Consider the following 17,683-nt stretch of genomic DNA (forward strand, 5'->3'; position numbering starts at 1 on the left):
GACAGTATTTGATTCTGAACCCATGCCAGATATCGATGCACTCTTCGCAAAACTGGCAGGGAAACGGGTGTTTTCAAAGCTCGATTTGTCAAAGGGCTACTGGCAGATTCCGGTGGCTGAGGCTGATCGACCCAAAACAGCATTTACGACCCCCCAGGGTCATTTCCAATGGCGGGTTATGCCATTCGGACTGAAGACTGCTGGTGCCATTTTCAGCCGGATGATGCGCAAGTTGCTCCTCCCACTGGGACTTTCTGAGGTAGACAACTTTATGGATGACATTCTGGTTTCGTCTGTCGATGAAGGGTCTCACCTCCGCCTCTTACGAACTGTCTTTGGAAGACTGCGAGAATGTACTCTGACAGCGCGGCCAACAAAGTGTTTTCTAGGGCTTCAAGAACTGGATTATTTGGGTCATCGGGTTGGCCGAGGAAAAATCTGGCCTGATGATGCTAAGATCCAGGATGCCCCTCGTCCTGTCACCAAACGACAGCTTCGTGGATTCTTGGGTCTGGTGGGCTATTATCGCCGGTTTGTGCCACAGTTCGCAGAAATAGCTTTGCCTCTCACTGACAAGACGAAGAACAGAGAACCCAGTAAGATCTCTTGGGATGAAAAGTGCGAGAGAGCATTCTGCCGGCTGAAGGGGGTTCTCTGCAGTCGTCCTGTTTGCTGCCTGCCCGATCTCACCAAACCTTTCATCCTCCGGACAGACGCATCGGACGTGGGTGTTGGGGCAATGCTGCTTCAAGACCAGGGCTTTGGCGCACAACCAGTCGCTTGTGCTAGCAAGAAGCTAAACCCAGCAGAACGCAACTATCCCACTATCGAAAAGGAGTGCTTGGCTCTCATTTGGGGTGTGCACAAGTTCGAGCAGTACTTATACGGACAAAGGTTCATTATTCAGATGGATCACGCCCCTCTCCAGTACCTGGAAAGAGCCAGAACCATCAGCGGTCGGCTGACGAGGTGGGCTCTTCAGCTGCAACCCTTTGCGTACAGTGTACAAGCAATCCCAGGGAATGAGAACGTTGGAGCCGACTTTCTTAGTCGACTTCCAGAAACCGAAAACGGGGATTTCCAGTAGGATGCTTGTGATCAAAGACGATTTACAGTCTGGCTTGTCCTTTGTGTTATTCATTCGTTCAGCTGAGTTATGACTCATATGTGTACAAAAGCAATCGTTCTAAATGTGGGAATTATCGGAGGATTGCAAGTTAGTTCGTTTACGATTTGTGTTAAGGAAAATGTTGAGGGTACGTGCTGGGACAGTGATTTGTTTTGATTAACAAGTGTGGGCGAGACTCTGGGTTGGCATGTTATTTTTGGAAATGGGAAATTCGGGAGAGCCTGTCACCTGGGTTTGTAAAAAAAAAAAAAAAAATTCGTTTGTGTACTCGCCGCGACATGTGGTAAAGATTCAAACATGTGGTTTGATTTTAAGAAGGGGGGTGTTGTCACGGCTCGTGACGGTTGCTATGCTTGTGTTCATGTGCAACTCTTTTCCATCCCTTCTCCCCCTTTCTCTCCCTCCCTCTCCTTCACCCCCCTCTGTCCCCCTTCATGCTTTTGCACGTGCATATCTCAGGATATGTGTATGTCATGTCCCTTCTCCTGAACGGTTTGTGAACTCTGAGTGAGTTCAGAAGTCTATATGGTGGGGAGAGAAAGATTTCTCTGGGCTTTTGATGCCACGCTCTGTCAAGAGACGGATCACCGTTCCAGCGAGGGAGCTGTTGAGTGTCATCCTACAGAAGTAGTGGAGTGTGTTCGTTGTCACCCCCTTCTTTCTGTGTGTGGGTCTGTGTTTCACCCTGGGCAGCGGTGTGCCCATTTACCTGGTGACAGGTGAGGGAGTCTGTGTTTGTCTGCGTAATATTAAGGTAGTGTTGTGAATTGTGATATTGGTTGACGTTAAAGTCAGGTTTAGGTTACTTGCAAGGTCGGGGTGTTGTGTTTTTTTAGTGGAAATCTTTTAAATCCAGCTTTCTTTTATATCTAAATATTTTGGGGAAATTAGTAAATTTGTTGTTTGGGTGTATCATTTTGCCATAGTTATATTCAGCTCGGACTGTTTCCGCTCTGCAATGGTGATTGTCTAATTGCAGTATGTAAATTTTCCCAAACATTTTGGGTGTGGATGTAATTGTAATGTAGCCCGGCTGGTGCTGTTTATATTATTCGGAACTAGCATGATGGAAACTGAAATATATTATTGCCATTTGTGGTTAGCGTAATGTATATTGCTTAAGGAAGAAATAAGTGGAGGGGGGGGGGGAATGTACTCTTTTGCAATTAGTAAAAAAAGAACATAGTCAACAGAGCCAGCGAGGTGTTACAGGTTTTCCTGATTCCCTCCCTTCCGTGCCACTGCCTTCGACGGGTCTCCGGGACAAGTCTGGAATGGTCCTCGTCCCCCTTCTAACGTGTCATCCCGAAACTCCCTCACTCCCGTTCCCGTTCCCACTGTCCCTCTTGCCCGACCAGCTCCAGCCGGCAAATACCAGCGTGGTCCGTCTTTGGCTGTCAGCATATGCCTTAACTCTGGCAGCGCTGCAGTTGATTGCAAATTGTGTTGTGCTGTAGTTAGACAGAGGTTATTTTTGTGTGTGTGTGAGTAATGCTTGGGTTTGTGTTGTTCATTTATTTCTGTATGTTTGCATGACCACGGTAAAACGAGCTGAACTTTTCTCTGTCTCCGTGTTGTGTTATCGGGACGTTAGCTAGTCTGGGAAGGGGCGGGGGTTCATGGCCAATCCCTTACGGGTTGTGACAAAAATAAACAGGTTTTTGTGTGTGTTTTTTTTTCTTTTTTTTAGTGTGTGAAGACCAAGATGGAATAATTTTCTGATTGAAACTTTTTATTCAATGCATTTTTTTCTTTTGACCCCCCCCCCCCCCCAAAAAAAAAAAAAAAGAAAAACAGCAACCAAAAACTAGCAATGTAAAAAAGATATGAATGGATTTCTATATCTATCCCTGTGTATATGGACCTGCTTCACATAAACATGCATGTGTGCGACAAAAGGGAGAGCAGTCTACCTGGACGTGACGTTCAAGTTGACACTGGCCTTCACGGCAGCCTGTACGAGATCTTTCCAGTCGGCATCACGAGCCAGGCCCGCTCTGACCGGCTCCAGCCTCTCCTGCAGTGTCTGGCAGGCTTTCAGAGCCGCCTGCACACGCGCACAAACACACGCAATCAGATAAATACATGAGTAAAGAAACGAATGTATGAATAAATGAGTGAATTATGATAAGAAGAATGATGATACTACATCTACTACAAACTATTACTAATAATAATAATAATAACAGAGCATTTATATAAAGCAATTAAACCTTCCAAAGCGTTTTATAATAACACGTCGGTCACACACACACACACTCGCATGCACGCAGTGACACATGCATGCACATACAAACACATAGGAAAGAAATACATATGGATCCACACAACAGCTACGGTAATTGAATACCTTAATGAATCATGTAGAGTGCTTGAAAAAAATAAACAGTTTCAGATTTTTTGTAAAGGATTTTATTGGGGGGGGGGGGGGGGGTGACCAACTGACAAATAATGCATGAATAACTAATCAAACATGCCACAAACAGTTCAGCAACACCAATCAAAACAACAATCAGTATCGTCACACAACAGACTGCTTCATAAGATGAAGGGGAAGGATGGAGGCGGGGTATTTGGGGAAGAGGTAAAAATTTAAGGCCAGACTTGAAAGAGCTGAGTGCACAGAGCTGATGAAGCTGCTTCTTCTTCTACGTTCGTGGGCTGCAACTCCCACGTTCACTCGTATGCACACGAGTGGGATTTTACGTGTATGACCGTTTTTACCCCGCCATGTAGGCAGCCATACTCCGCTTTCGGGGGTGTGCATGCTGGGTATGTTCTTGTTTCCATAACCCACCGAACGCTTACATGGATTACAGGATCTTTAACGTGCGTATTTGATCTTCTGCTTGCATATACACACGAAGGGGGTTCAGGCACTAGCAGGTCTGCACATATGTTGACCTGGGAGATCGTAAAAATCTCCACCCTTTACCCACCAGGCGCCGTCACCGTGATTCGAACCCGGGACCCTCAGACTGAAAGTCCAACGCTTTAACCACTCGGCTATTGCGCCCGTCCTTGATGAAGCTAAAGAGGGAGATTGTTCCTACAAGTGTAAGGTCCAAGAACGGCGGGCACCTGTGGAGTGTTTGAATCTGGGGAATGCAGAAACAGAACGGGTCCAAAGTGGAGAGTGAGACTGGGTGTAGAGGTGAAGGCAGAGACAGGGAGGGACACATTTGTTTGCACAAATACTGACACGGGGAATTGTCCTGGTTTGGGACAGGAGAGGACATCTCAAACAGCAGGGCGGAGCGGGAGAAGGGAGGGGGGGGAGGGGTCCGGGCGGTAGGGGATGGTTTCAGTTTCAGTTTCTCAAGGAGGAATCACTGCGTGCGGGCAAATCCATATACGCTCCTCGACATCTGCTGGACAGATGCCTGACAGCAGCATGACCCAACGCGCTTGTCAGGCCTCGACTGCATGCACATGTATTTGTGTACCTATCAGAGTGGATTTCGACGGGCGCAATAGCCGAGTGGTGAAAGCGTTGGACTGTCAATCTGAGGGTCCCGGGTTCGAATCACGGTGACGGTGCCTGGTGGGTAAAGGGTGGAGATTTTTACGATCTCCCAGGTCAACATATGTGCAGACCTGCTAGTGCCTGAACCCCCTTCGTGTGTATATGCAAGCAGAAGATCAAATACGCACGTTAAAGATCCTGTAATCCATGTCAGCGTTCGGTGGGTTATGGAAACGAGAACATACCCAGCATGCACACCCCCGAAAACGGAGTATGGCTGCCTACATGTCGGGGTAAAAACGGTCATACACGTAAAAGCCCACTCGTGTTAATACGAGTGAACGTGGGAGTTGCAGCCCACGAACGCAGAAGAAGAAGAGTGGATTTCTTCTCAAGATATGTCTCGGAGGACAAAACATTTGTTGCCATGGGTTCTTTTTCAGTGCGCCAAGCGCGTGCTGCACACGTGTCCTAAGTTTACTCATCTCAATGAAAAAGCGCTCGGTTTTATTTTCCGGTCCAACTTGGTGAGAAAGGGCCACAGCATGGAATCAAACCCAGGCCATCACGGACATTGTACTGACGTGATGGAGTCTTCCGACGGATGAGTAGGCAGGCAGGCTTATCTGTCGGTGTGTGTCTCGTCGTTCCGACATTAGCCTGATTGCCTGACCAGCACAGGTGATTTTTTTTCTAGTAACGCTCACAGTCCCACAGGTGCAGATACTGCCACATACAGGACGGCCTCGGCAGGTGCAGGTTTTTTCTTCGGAGCTCCGTCTCCTAGGGGGACTTCCAGCCAAGGATAAGAGCTCCCCCTGTCCTTTGGTAATCCTCTTCCGCCTTCACAGCCGTTGGGAAAGGTTTCCTCCTCCGCCTGGTCCGTCGTTGGGAAAGGTTTCCTCCTCCGCCTGGTCCGTCGTTGGGAGACTTCACATGCGGCAGGTAGTACTGGGTTACATGGTACCAGTAGCAAGGGCTATGCCCCTGACCCGACACTGTACTGACGTGTAAGCGTGTTAACTACTCTGCCATCCTGCTCCCTTGGGTAGGAGGAGGGTGGCAGAATGGTTAAGACACTCAGCTGCTAATACAGAGGGTGCGTGAGGGAGTGGGTTCAAATTCCACTCTCGCGCTTTCTCCCAAGTTTGTCTGGAACATCAAACTGAGTGTCTAGTCTTTCGGATGAGATGATAAACCGAGGTCCCGAGTACAGTACACATTTGGTGCACTGAAAAAGAACCCATGGCAACAAGAGCGTGGTCTTCTCTTATGTTAAAAAAAAAATCCACTCTGACAGATACACAAAGCATACACTCAAGGCCTGACAAAGCGCGTCGGGTTACGCTGCTGGTCAGACATCTGCCTAGCATGTGGCGTGGCGTATATGGATTTGTACCCAACGCAGCGACACCTCCTTGAGTGACACAAACTCCCTAGGGGCTGGACAACGAGGGACTCACGTTGACAGCTTTCTCACTGGTGGTGCTGCCTCCCGTGATACTGTTGTTGGGCGTCACGTAGGTCAGGCTGGGTCGAACCTTGATCATCTCCACGGGGATTCCCAGACCATGGGCCACAGCCTGGGCCACCTGGGATCACACACACACACACACACATGCATGCATAAACGCACACACGCACGAACGCATGTGCACACACGCTCACGCATGCACACACGCACGCACGTGCACACACACAACCACGCACGCACATGCACGCATACATGCACGCATACATGCGCACACACACATGCACGCACCTCTGCACAAACACAAGCACGCACGCAGACATACACACGCATATATCCACACCCCCACCCACACCCACACCCACACCCACACCCCCCCCCACACACCCCCACCCCCCCTGTGCCCCTCACCTTCATGAACAGCCCCTGTCCCATCTCCACGCCTCCCTGCACCACGGTGACCGTGCCGTCATGGGAGAAGACGGACATGTTGAGGGGGATCCCAGAGTCCACCATGTGCATGCCGTACTTCACTGCCGCCATGGTGATGCCCCGCTTCTTCCACCTGTTCTCCTGCGACACAGCCAGGTGTGTTAAACCACTGGTTCTCCTACCACACAGCCACGTGTGTTAGACCACTAGTTCTCCTACCACACAGCCAGGTGTGTTAGACCACTGGTTCTCCTACCACACAGCCAGGTGTGTTAGACCACTGGTTCTCCTACCACACAGCCAGGTGCGTTAGACCACTGGTTCTCCTGTCACACAGCCAGGTGCGTTAGACCACTGGTTCTCCTGTCACACAGCAAGGTGTGTTAGACCACTGGTTCTCCTGTCACACAGCCAGGTGTGTTAGACCACTGGTTCTCCTGTCACACAGCCAGGTGTGTTAGACCAGTGGTTCTCCTACCACACAGCCAGGTGTGTTAGACCAGTGGTTCTCCTACCACACAGCCAGGTGTGTTAGACCAGTGGTTCTCCTGTGACACAGCCAGGTGTGTTAGACCACTGGTTCTCCTGTGACACAGCCAGGTGCGTTAGACCACTGGTTCTCCTACCACACAGCCAGGTGCATTAGACCACTGGTTCTCCTGTCACACAGCCAGGTGTGCTAGACCACTGGTTCTCCTGTCACACAGCCAGGTGTGTTAGACCACTGGTTCTCCTGTCACACAGCAAGGTGTGTTAGACCACTGGTTCTCCTACAACACAGAGCGAGGTGTGTTAGACCACTGGTTCTCCTGTGACACAGCCAGGTGTGTTAGACCACTGGATCTCCTGTCACACAGCCAGGTGTGTTAGACCACTGGATCTCCTGTCACACAGCCAGGTGTGTTAGACCAGTGGTTCTCCTACCACACAGCCAGGTGTGTTAGACCACTGACCCTGAGGACATTTGTTACCAGTTCTTCTGTCACACGGCCAGGTGTGTTCGATTACTGACACTAATGATGTTTGTTACCTGCTCTCCTGTTGCACAGCTAGATCACTGACATGGAGTACATTCGTTACCTGTTCTTCTGTTACACAGCCAGGTGTGTTAGATCACTGACACGGAGTACATTCGTTACCTGTTCTCCTGTTACACAGCCAGGTATGTTAGATCACTGACACGGAGTATATTCGTTACCTGTTCTCCTGTTACACAGCCAGGTGTTAGAATACTGACATTTTTGTGACTGGTTCTCGTGTGATATAATGAAGATATTCTTTACTGTTTCTCCTGTGACATAACGAAGATAATCTTTAACGTTTCTGTGTGTGACATTCTTTATTCTCCTCTGACATAACGAGGATATCCTCTCCTGTGACATAAAAAAAATATTCTTTACTGTTTCTCCTGTGATATTACAAAGATATTCTTTACTATTTCTCCTGTGACAGAATCAGGTTATCAAACCATCGACATTGTTGACATTCTTGACCGATGGTCCTATGATAGAATAAGATTTGTTCAACCGCTGACAATGTACACATTCGTCACACATTCTCCTGTGACCGAATCAGATTTGTGAAACCGTTGACGAAACTGACATTCATTACTGATACTCCTGTGATATACCAAGGTTTGTTTGTTAAACCACTGAAACTGTAAACATTCATCATCGAATTTCCGGCGACAGAATAAGTTTGTTAAGCCATTCTCTTGATTGAGATAGAACCGTTCTTCTCTCTGTGACAGAATCAGATTTGTTAAACCATTCTACTGATAGAGATAGAATCATTCTTTTATGACAGAGCGTGGTTCATTCAACCATTCTGCTTTCACAGAACCAGGTTCGTTAAACCACTGACACCATCAACATTCGTTATTCATTATCCTGTATCAGAGTCAGGTTTGTTAGATTAAACCATCGTTAGGTCATACTTCCCGAATCAGCCAATGGTCTGTGGAAAACAAGAACACAGACATAGCATCGTGGAATTGTTAATATTGTTGACATTCTTATAACAGTACTTTTAAGTTTGTTTATAAACGTTTTATGCAAAAGAAATTCTTATCACTTACAGAAGTATGAAACAGAGAAACTTAATTGACAAAGAAAATAAATCACTGATGAGGACAGTCACCACCATAATTGGTCGTGTACAACGAGCAAAAAAAAAGGGAAAAAAGAATTAAACTATCATAATAATAATAATAATAATAACAATAAGGAAGTTATTCAAACCACCACCACCACCACCACCAACAACAACAATAATGATAATAATAAGGAAGTTCTTCAAACCAACAACGGTCAGAGGACACACCTTGTTAAAAGCGTCGATTTGATCCATGCGTCGGATGACGTCAGCGCTGGTTTTCAGTCTGTCCCACACCTGCCGAATGGTGCAATAGGTGACTGTGGAACCTGTCAGATCTTTCTGTACACACACCAAACCAAACCGTGTTGCTTGATTATCAAAGAAAAAATGAGGCTGGAAGAGTGAATGATTAACAAACAATAAAGAACGGTAACTCTCTCCATGCACAAGGCACACAAAAACAAGTCAATGCTGCACTTGCTACCTATTCAGCTAGCTACTCAGGTAAACAAAAGGTACACTGAAACAAACTTGCGTTAAACATCCTTCAGAAAGACACATGACAACCTGGCTGTGAATGCCGGAAATTACGACTGAAATAATTATGATTTATGCTAAACAACAACTAAAGATAGAGATACTTGACACCTGGATGACCATGTCATCTCACCTGGTTTCTCTCATACAGGTTGATCTCCTTGACCAGGATGGGGTGTTTCTGTACAGCCTTGGCCACGTGTTCCAGGATGGTTTCAATGATCACAGAGGACGGGGTGGTGCCTGGAAATCACACTGTGCATCAAGGCTTTGGAGCTTTGCCACACACACACACACACACTCTCTCTCTCTCTCTCTTTGATCACAGAGGACGTGGTGGTGTCTGGAAATTTTTTTTAATTATACTGTACATCAAGGCTTTGGGGCTTTGTGACACATTCTGTGTGTGTGTGTGTGTGTGTGTGTGTGTGTGTGTGTGTGTGTGTGTGTGTGTGTGTGTGTGTGTGTGTGTGTGTGTCTGTCTGTCTGTCTGTCTGTCTGTGTCTCTAAGTGTGTTTAAATGTTAAGTGTTGTGTGTGTGTGTGTGTGTGTGTGCGTGCGTGCGAGAAAGTCAGAGAGACAGAGAGTTCGCATGCGCATATGTGTGTGTATCTAAATGAAAATGCGTAAGTGTGTGCGCGTACTCGTACGTGTATGTATGTGCGTGTGTGCGCTCATGCATGCCCGCGTGTGTCACAGTGTTTGTGTTCGAATGTGTGTGTGCGCGCATGTGTGTTACTGAGTGAGAGAGGGGCGAGGAGGGAAGGAGAGAAGGAGGGATGGAGAGAGACAGAGACAGAGAGACTGAGAAACAGAAAGAGAGACAGAGACAGACAGAGAGAGAGAGACTGACAGAGAGAGACAGAGACAGACAGACAGAGAGACTGACAGACAGAGGCAGAAAGACAGACAGAGAGAGTCAGAGAGAGAGAGAGAGTCAGAAGAGAGAGACAGGAACAGAGAGAGACAGAGAGAGAGAGACAGAGTGAGAGAGAGACAGACATAGACACAGAGAGACAGAGACACAGAGAGACAGAGAGAGTCATTCACACGCATATTTGGCATGACTGCATACCGATAGTAAATAAATAATACCCCAATAAAACAAAGAAAAAAGAAATCAAGATGAAGGTGGTGGGTGCAGTCATTCTCACCTGGTCCTCTGACGGGGGTGCCAGGCGCTTTGTTGGTCTTCAACATCATGGGGTGGATCTTCCAGTTCGGGCTGTAGTAACCTGCAGCCAACATGACTGTCAGTTAGAAAGATGCATACAACCTTTTCTTCCCCTCTCTCTTTCTCACACACACATGCACACAAACACACACACACGCGCGCGCACGCACGCTCGCTCGCTCTCTCTCTCTGTCTCTCTCTCACACACACACACACAAAGACACACACATGCACGCACACACACACACACTCTCTCTCTCTCTCTCTCTTCTCTCTCTCTCTGTGGTCAAGCTGTGTGTATGTGTGTTTGGACAAACAAGCATGGCGACGAAATTGAAGGGGCTACAGTTGTTGCCCCTGTGGAGGCGGCGAGTGCCTAAGTACCCGGTGTACTGGCATGGCAACCCACAGCTCCAGGTGGTGATGCCCCACTTCTGGATGAAGCTGGTACGGCCCAAAAGGGACATTCCCAACAACCAGGTCCGCTTCATTGTACACCCCCAGATGAGTGTTATAGACATCAAGAACTACCTGGAGAAAATCTACAATGTTCCTGTGCTGGACGTCAGAACTAAAGTTATGGCAGGAGATGACATCAAACACCCCACCAGAGGCCATGTGGTGGCAAAGAAAGACGACTACAAAGTGGCCTTTGTGCAGCTGGTCAGTCTTTGACTCCTTTTATTTTGTCATGGAATCCCTTTTCATTAACTTTGATATGACTTGATTGTTTGTATGTACATAAAGTTATGTATACATACAGTTTCGATATGAATTGATTAGGTACACAAATATAATGTTACTGTGATTGCCGTATATGTATGAGAACAGTGGAGTTTGGCTCGGGAGTAGTGGAGTGTGGCCCAGATTGTGGTCAGTTATGTGAAGAAAAAGTAGGAAATTTTCCTTTTTAATAATGGAGTATGGCCTTTGTTTCGGTCATTTTATGAGAAGAAAAAGTAAGAAAAGTCGCGTTAGCACAGTGGAGTTTGGCCCCGGAATAGTGGAGTGTGGCCCAGATTGTGGTCAGTGTTTGTGAAGAAAAAGTAGGAAATTTTTCCTTTTTAATAATGGAGTATGGCCTTTTGCTTCGGTCATTTTATGAGAAGAAAAAGTAAGAAAAGTCCCTGTTAGAACAGTGGAGTTTGGCCACGGAATAGTGGAGTGTGGCCCAGATTGTGGTCAGTGTATGTGAAGAAAAAGTAGGAAATTTTCCTTTTTAATAATGGAGTATGGCCTTTGTTTCGGTCATTTTATGAGAAGAAAAAAGTAAGAAAAGTCGCGTTAGCACAGTGGAGTTTGGCCCCGGAATAGTGGAGTGTGGCCCAGATTGTGGTCAGTGTATGTGAAGAAAAAGTAGGAAATTTTCCTTTTTAATAATGGAGTATGGCCTTTGTTTCGGTCATTTTATGAGAAGAAAAAGTAAGAAAAGTCCCGTTAGCACAGTGGAGTTTGGCCCCGGAATAGTGGAGTGTGGAGAGTCAGGTCAGGTCATTAGATCTGCTACTGGTAACCTGTAATCCAGTACAACCTGTTCAGGGTCGGGTTGCCGGCGACTAAACCGGCACTCCCACCGCTCCCTTCCGGGACTGGTGAGGCGGGTGGCTAGACACCCTTATGGAGATCCATAAAAGGGCATTGGCTCAGGAGAGCCACCGACGGCCATCTTGCTCCACCGTGCTGTGTGCATGCCACACGCAGTTGGCCCCCGGGGTGTGTCTACCCATGCATGCGAAGTCTGGATCCGGCAGAATCTGCGGAAGAAACCTATCGGTTCAACGGATAGGAAGGCGGTTACAGCAACGCACTGTGGAGTGCAGAGAGCAAGATGAGACACCGAAAGGATCTGGTTACACCTTCTTCTGGAGTGGACGAGGAAGCGAAGAGCGACGTGAGGCTGGCGTTGGTTTTGCAGTAAAAACAGCACTTGTCAGCAAGCTAAGATGTCTAAGAAACATCCTGAACATCAGATGGCCAGAGGTTGTCTCCAATGAAGAACTTTGGAACATGACAAAACAGGCCCCACTGGAGACGGAAATCAAGAAACGGAAATGGGGATGGATAGGCCATACACTACGCAAGCCTACAACAAACATCACAAGACAGGCTCTTGATTGGAACCCACAGGGGAAAAGGAAAGTTGGCCGTCCAAAGCAGACCTGGCGGAGAAGCATTGGGGCAGAGACAAGGGCGGCCGGAATGACGTGGGCCGAACTGAAGAGGACCAGCCAGAGCCGGGTGCGTTGGAGGAGTGTTGTTGCGGCCCTATGTTCCCCACGGAATCAAGAGGAATAATGCTAAAAAAAAAAATGTCAGCAAGCTAGCTGGAATCCCAAAGGGAGTCAACGATAGGCTTATGACCATGAAACTCCCACTGGCATCTGGCCAGAAGCACCTCACCATTGTCAGTGCCTACGCCCCAACCATGACTAACCCGGATGAAGTGAAGGCGAAGTTCTACGAGGACCTTCACTCTGTCATTGCTGCTATCCCTAAAGCAGACAAGCTCATCATTCTTGGGGACTTCAATGCTAGAGTTGGCTCTGACTACATCTCCTGGGATGGAGTGATTGGAAAGCACGGTGTGGGCCACTGCAACCCAAATGGATTGCTTTTGCTTCAGACCTGTGCAGAGCACGAACTGCTGATAACCAACACAGTTTTCTGCCTCCCTACCCGTAACAGGACGTCATGGATGCACCCTTGCTCAAAGCATTGGCATCTCATCGATTATGTCATCGTCAGGAAAAGGGATAGGCAAGATGTACGTGTAACAAAGACCATGTGCGGCGCCGAGTGTTGGACAGACCATCGCCTTGTAGTCTCGAAGCTGAATATTCGAATCCAGCCCAAGAGACGCCCCCAAGGCCAGAAGGCTCCAAAACGGCTCAACATCGCTAAGCTGAAAAACATCACCATCAAACAGTCCTTTGTGGAGCTGCTGGAAGTCGTCTGGAATCCGCCTCTCTGGACAACCAGAATGTGGAGTCTGACTGGAGGACCCTTCGTGAGCTGATCTATAGTACAGCTTCAGAGACCCTGGGACCCATGACCAGAAAGCACAAAGACTGGTTTGATAAAAACTGTGATGAAATCAAGCAGCTTCTGGATGAGAAACGCCGTCTGCATGAAGCCTACCTGAGCAACCCAAAGTCCACATCAAAAAAGGATGCGTACGATGCCATCCGCAGGACTGTTCAGCAAAAGTTACGCCAAATGCAGGATAAGTGGCTGAGTGACAAAGCTGATGAGATCCAGGGATATGCTGACAGGCACGATATGAAGAAGTTCTATGATGCCTTAAAAGAAGTCTACGGCCCCACATCCTCAGGATCATCCCTCCTCCTCAGTGCAGATGGGAATACCTTGATCACCGAGAAGGAGAAAATTCTCGAACGCTGGGCTGAGCACTTCAACAGTGTCTTAAATCGCCCTTCCTCCATAAATGATGAAGCCATAGACCGTCTCCCACAAGTCCCCATCAACGAAGCACTGGACGATCCGCCAACACCTCTTGAGACCCAGAAAGCAATCCGTCTGCTATCCAGTGGCAAAGCACCTGGCTCAGACTCCATACCAGCAGAGGTCTACAAGGATGGAGGCACTGTGCTGACTGAGAAGCTCCATCAGCTGTACTCACTCATGTGGAAAGAAGAGACGATCCCCCAGGATTTCAAAGATGCATCTATCATTCACTTGTACAAGCGAAAGGGGAACCGGCAAGCCTGTGATAACCATCAGGGCATTTCCTTGCTCTCCATCGCAGGCAAGATACTTGCCAGGATCCTACTAAACCGCCTCACAGCACACCTTGACCAAGGTCATTTGCCTGAGAGCCAATGTGGATTCCGAAAAGAGCGCAGAACCACCGACATGGTGTTTGCTGCAAGGCAGCTGCAAGAGAAATGTCAGGAGCAAAATGCTGATCTGTTCTCCACATATGTCGACCTCACTAAGGCCTTCGACACCGTGAGTAGAGAGGGACTGTGGAAGATCATGGCCAAGTACGGATGCCCTCGGAAATTTATTTCCTTGGTCAGCCAGTTCCATGAAGGCATGCAGGCTCGAGTCCAGGACAATGGCGAAACATCTGCTCCTTTTGCTGTCACAAATGGTGTCAAGCAAGGCTGCGTCCTGGCTCCAACGCTGTTCAGCCTCATGTTCTCTGCAATGCTTACTGATGCCTTCAGAGATGGCGATGTTGGAATCGGCCTAAAGTACCGAACAGATGGCAAGTTGTTTAACCTCAGAAGGCTTCAAGCAAAAACGAAGGTCATGACAGACATCATCAGAGACTTTTTGTTTGCTGATGATTGTGCCCTCAACGCTGGATCTGAAGCTGACATGCAACTCAGCGTCGACAAGCTTGCCACTGCCAGCAGGAACTTCGGCCTTACCATCAGCACGAGGAAAACTGAAGTTCTACATCAGCCAGCCCCAGGGAAACCCTACGTTGAGCCCAACATCACAGTCAACGGTCAGAGACTCAGTGCGGTGGAGCGGTTCACATACCTTGGCAGCACACTGTCACGACATGCGACCATCGACGATGAAGTGAATGTCAGGATTGCAAGAGCAAGCGCAACGTTTGGTAGACTCAATGCAAATGTCTGGAACAGAAGAGGCATTAGTCTTGAGACAAAGCTAAAGGTCTACAGAGCAGTAGTTCTCCCCACACTACTGTACGCCTGCGAAACTTGGACAGTGTACCAACGACATGCCAAGAAGCTGAACCACTTCCACACAACATGCCTCAGGAAGCTACTGAACATCAAGTGGCAAGACAGGACCCCAGACACAGAGGTGCTCGCAAAAGCCACCCTTCCCAACATCTTCACCATGCTGATGCAGTCCCAGCTTCGCTGGGCTGGACACGTGGCGCGCATGCCAGACCATCGGCTGCCCAAAAGGCTCTTCTATGGCGAGCTGCAACAAGGGAAGAGATCACACGGAGGTCAGAAGAAGCGCTTCAGAGATACTCTTTGATATCAACCCTGACTCCTGCAGTGGACCGTGACAAATGGCGCGCTGCTGTGCACAAAGGCGCCAAGTTGTGCGAGTTCAACGGGACTGCTGCAGCTGTTCAGAAGAGGCAGGCCAGAAAGTCACGGGCAAACAAGCTCCCTGACAATGGTATGCCTGTCTTTGTCTGCGCCAACTGTCAGCGAACATTTCGTGCACAGATTGGACTATTCAGCCATCTGCGCATTCACAGGTAGATTCATGAGCATCCTCCCCCCCACCCCACCACCACCCTCCCCCCATCCCCCAGCTGGATGACAACGATGGTCATCATCGATCTCGATGGACACACCACCATGTGTGTTTGTTTGTGTGTGTGTGTGTGTGTGTGTGTGTGTGTGTGTGTGTGTGTGTGTGTGTGTGCCTCTGTGTGTGTGTGCCTCTGTGTGTGCTAATATGTGTGTGCCTCGGTGCGTGTGTGTGTGTGTGCGTGTGCGCCTGCGTGTGTGCCTTTGTGTGTATGTATGTATGCATGTATACATGTGTGCATCAGTGCGTGCAAGCGTGCATGCGTGTAGCTTGAGCGCGTGCCACGTGCATGCTCGCGTGCACGCAGCGCGTGCTGACCTTGGTCGAGCTGCGCGAGCATCTCCATGATGACGAACTGCATGGACTCTGACTTCCCGTTGTCCACGTACACGTCCACCACGATGGAGTTCAGCTTGCCCTCCTCCGTGAAACCAGCCTGTCATGCACACACACACACACACACACACACACACACACACACACAACACGCATAGAGGCATACAAAAGCACACACACACACACACACACACACACACACACACACACACACAATCTTAAGAAAAGATGGGCAAACCACAAAAGCAACTGCAAACTGAGGAAAGGCACCAAGTGTTCGGTCGCTGCCCATGTTTCTTCCACCCCTCACCCTTCTGACGACAACCTCAGCTTTTTACAGGTGACAGCGTTGGAGCAGGTCAACAAAGTGGAGGAGCTGAAAAGAAGAGAACTGTTCTGGATGTGTAACCTTGGGACAGTTTTTGTTGGACTGAACTCGAGAAGGGAAATCCATGGGTTTTCATTGTGAACTCTAATTCGTGGAGTTACCAGTCTGGTTTGTCGTGGTGGTGGTTACACATGATCACTGAGAGAGAGAGAGAGAGAGAGAGAGAGAGAGAGAGAGAGAGAGAGAGAGAGAGTGAGAAAGAGTGATGTGTACACAGACAATCGAAGGAACATTTTGAACATGACAACTTTACGTTGGCTCAATCCAGACTCATCCATATTGCAGGACAACCCACGATCCACAGACAGTGAGGAAAATCTCCAAGTATTGAAGGAGGAGGTTGAGGCTGCAATACAGAGTCTGAAGCCAGAGAAATCCCCAGGAGTGGACAACGTCCCATCTGAGCTTTTGAAGTACGGAGGGAAAGAGACCACAGAAGCACTAACAATGCTATGTCAGAAGATCTGGACAGAAAAGAAGTGGCCAACAGAATGGACCCAATCGCGGGTGATTCCTCTACCCATGAAGGGCAACCTCAAGCAGTGTCAAAACTACAGGACTATAAGTCTGATTAGCCACCCAAGCAAAGTCATGCTCCGCATCATCCTCAACCGATTGAAATCCAAGGCTGAAGAGCTGCTATCATAAGAACAAGCAGGCTTTAGAAAAGGGCAGGGTACTGTGAACAAATATTCAACTGTCGAGTCCTCATTGAAAAACATCTACAACACCAAAAGGACATCTTTCACAACTTCATCGACTTCTTCTTCTTCCTGTTAGGAGTCCACGGTCATCACTCTGACCATTCTGACACCATAATGGGGAGGAGCGCAGCAGCATGACCCACCTTCCTAGGTGATAGAATGGAGGGGGTAGAAAAATGGTGGGCCCAGGGGTGGGTGGGTGGGTGGGCGGGAGGGGGAGGAAGCCATCAACTGTTTCAGGCATCAGGACCAGGCCTTGCCGGCTACCGAAGCATTCGATCGGGTGTGGCACAGCGGCCTCTGGCAAGTACTGAGAGGTTTCCACATTGATGAAGGGCTCATTCAAGTCATCCAGGCCCTCTACGAACATTCCAGCAGCGCAGTGCTCCTCAACAATCAACAAGGACAATTCTTTCGGACCACAGTCGGAGTCAGGCAAGGATGCCTATTATCCCCAGTACTTTTCAACATCTTTCTGGAGAGAATCATGCAAGAGGCCCTTGAAGACCACCACACTTCCATCGAGTCATCATTGGCGGCAGGCCAGTCTGCAATCTTCCATTCGCAGACGACATCGACCTCATGGGGGGCACTAACACACGAGCTCCAGGATCTAACAAAACAGACTTACTACAAGAGCAAGTGCTTACGGCATGGAGGTCAGCACGGAGAAGGTCA

At 48.5% G+C, this 17,683-nt stretch overlaps 2 protein-coding genes across 2 annotated transcripts in view; one reads left to right on the top strand and one right to left on the bottom strand.

Moving 5' to 3' along the window:
* Window positions 1-17,683, bottom strand: part of LOC143293041 (uncharacterized) — a 66,693-nt gene that overhangs the window by 16,846 nt on the left and 32,164 nt on the right. The window contains exons 23-29 of the mRNA XM_076603869.1: window positions 15,896-16,013; window positions 10,287-10,367; window positions 9,266-9,375; window positions 8,821-8,934; window positions 6,478-6,639; window positions 6,059-6,187; window positions 3,043-3,176 (exon numbers count right to left, since the gene is read on the bottom strand). Coding sequence (XP_076459984.1) covers window positions 3,043-3,176; window positions 6,059-6,187; window positions 6,478-6,639; window positions 8,821-8,934; window positions 9,266-9,375; window positions 10,287-10,367; window positions 15,896-16,013 — 848 coding nt within the window. The remainder of the gene's footprint in view (window positions 1-3,042; window positions 3,177-6,058; window positions 6,188-6,477; window positions 6,640-8,820; window positions 8,935-9,265; window positions 9,376-10,286; window positions 10,368-15,895; window positions 16,014-17,683) is intronic.
* LOC143293043 (large ribosomal subunit protein uL23m-like) lies at window positions 10,613-10,996 on the top strand. Its single transcript, XM_076603874.1, has one exon. It carries the CDS (start codon window positions 10,628-10,630, stop codon window positions 10,979-10,981), a length of 354 nt encoding a protein of 117 aa, XP_076459989.1. The 5' UTR covers window positions 10,613-10,627; the 3' UTR covers window positions 10,982-10,996.

This window comes from Babylonia areolata, chromosome 18, assembly GCF_041734735.1.
Source record: "Babylonia areolata isolate BAREFJ2019XMU chromosome 18, ASM4173473v1, whole genome shotgun sequence".
In the NCBI taxonomy this organism is placed as follows: domain Eukaryota; kingdom Metazoa; phylum Mollusca; class Gastropoda; order Neogastropoda; family Buccinidae; genus Babylonia; species Babylonia areolata.

What these genes read in the sequence shown, in the direction of transcription:
- LOC143293043 (XM_076603874.1), top strand. Translation starts at nt 10,628, where the DNA reads ATGGCGACGAAATTGAAGGGGCTACAGTTGTTGCCCCTGTGGAGGCGG.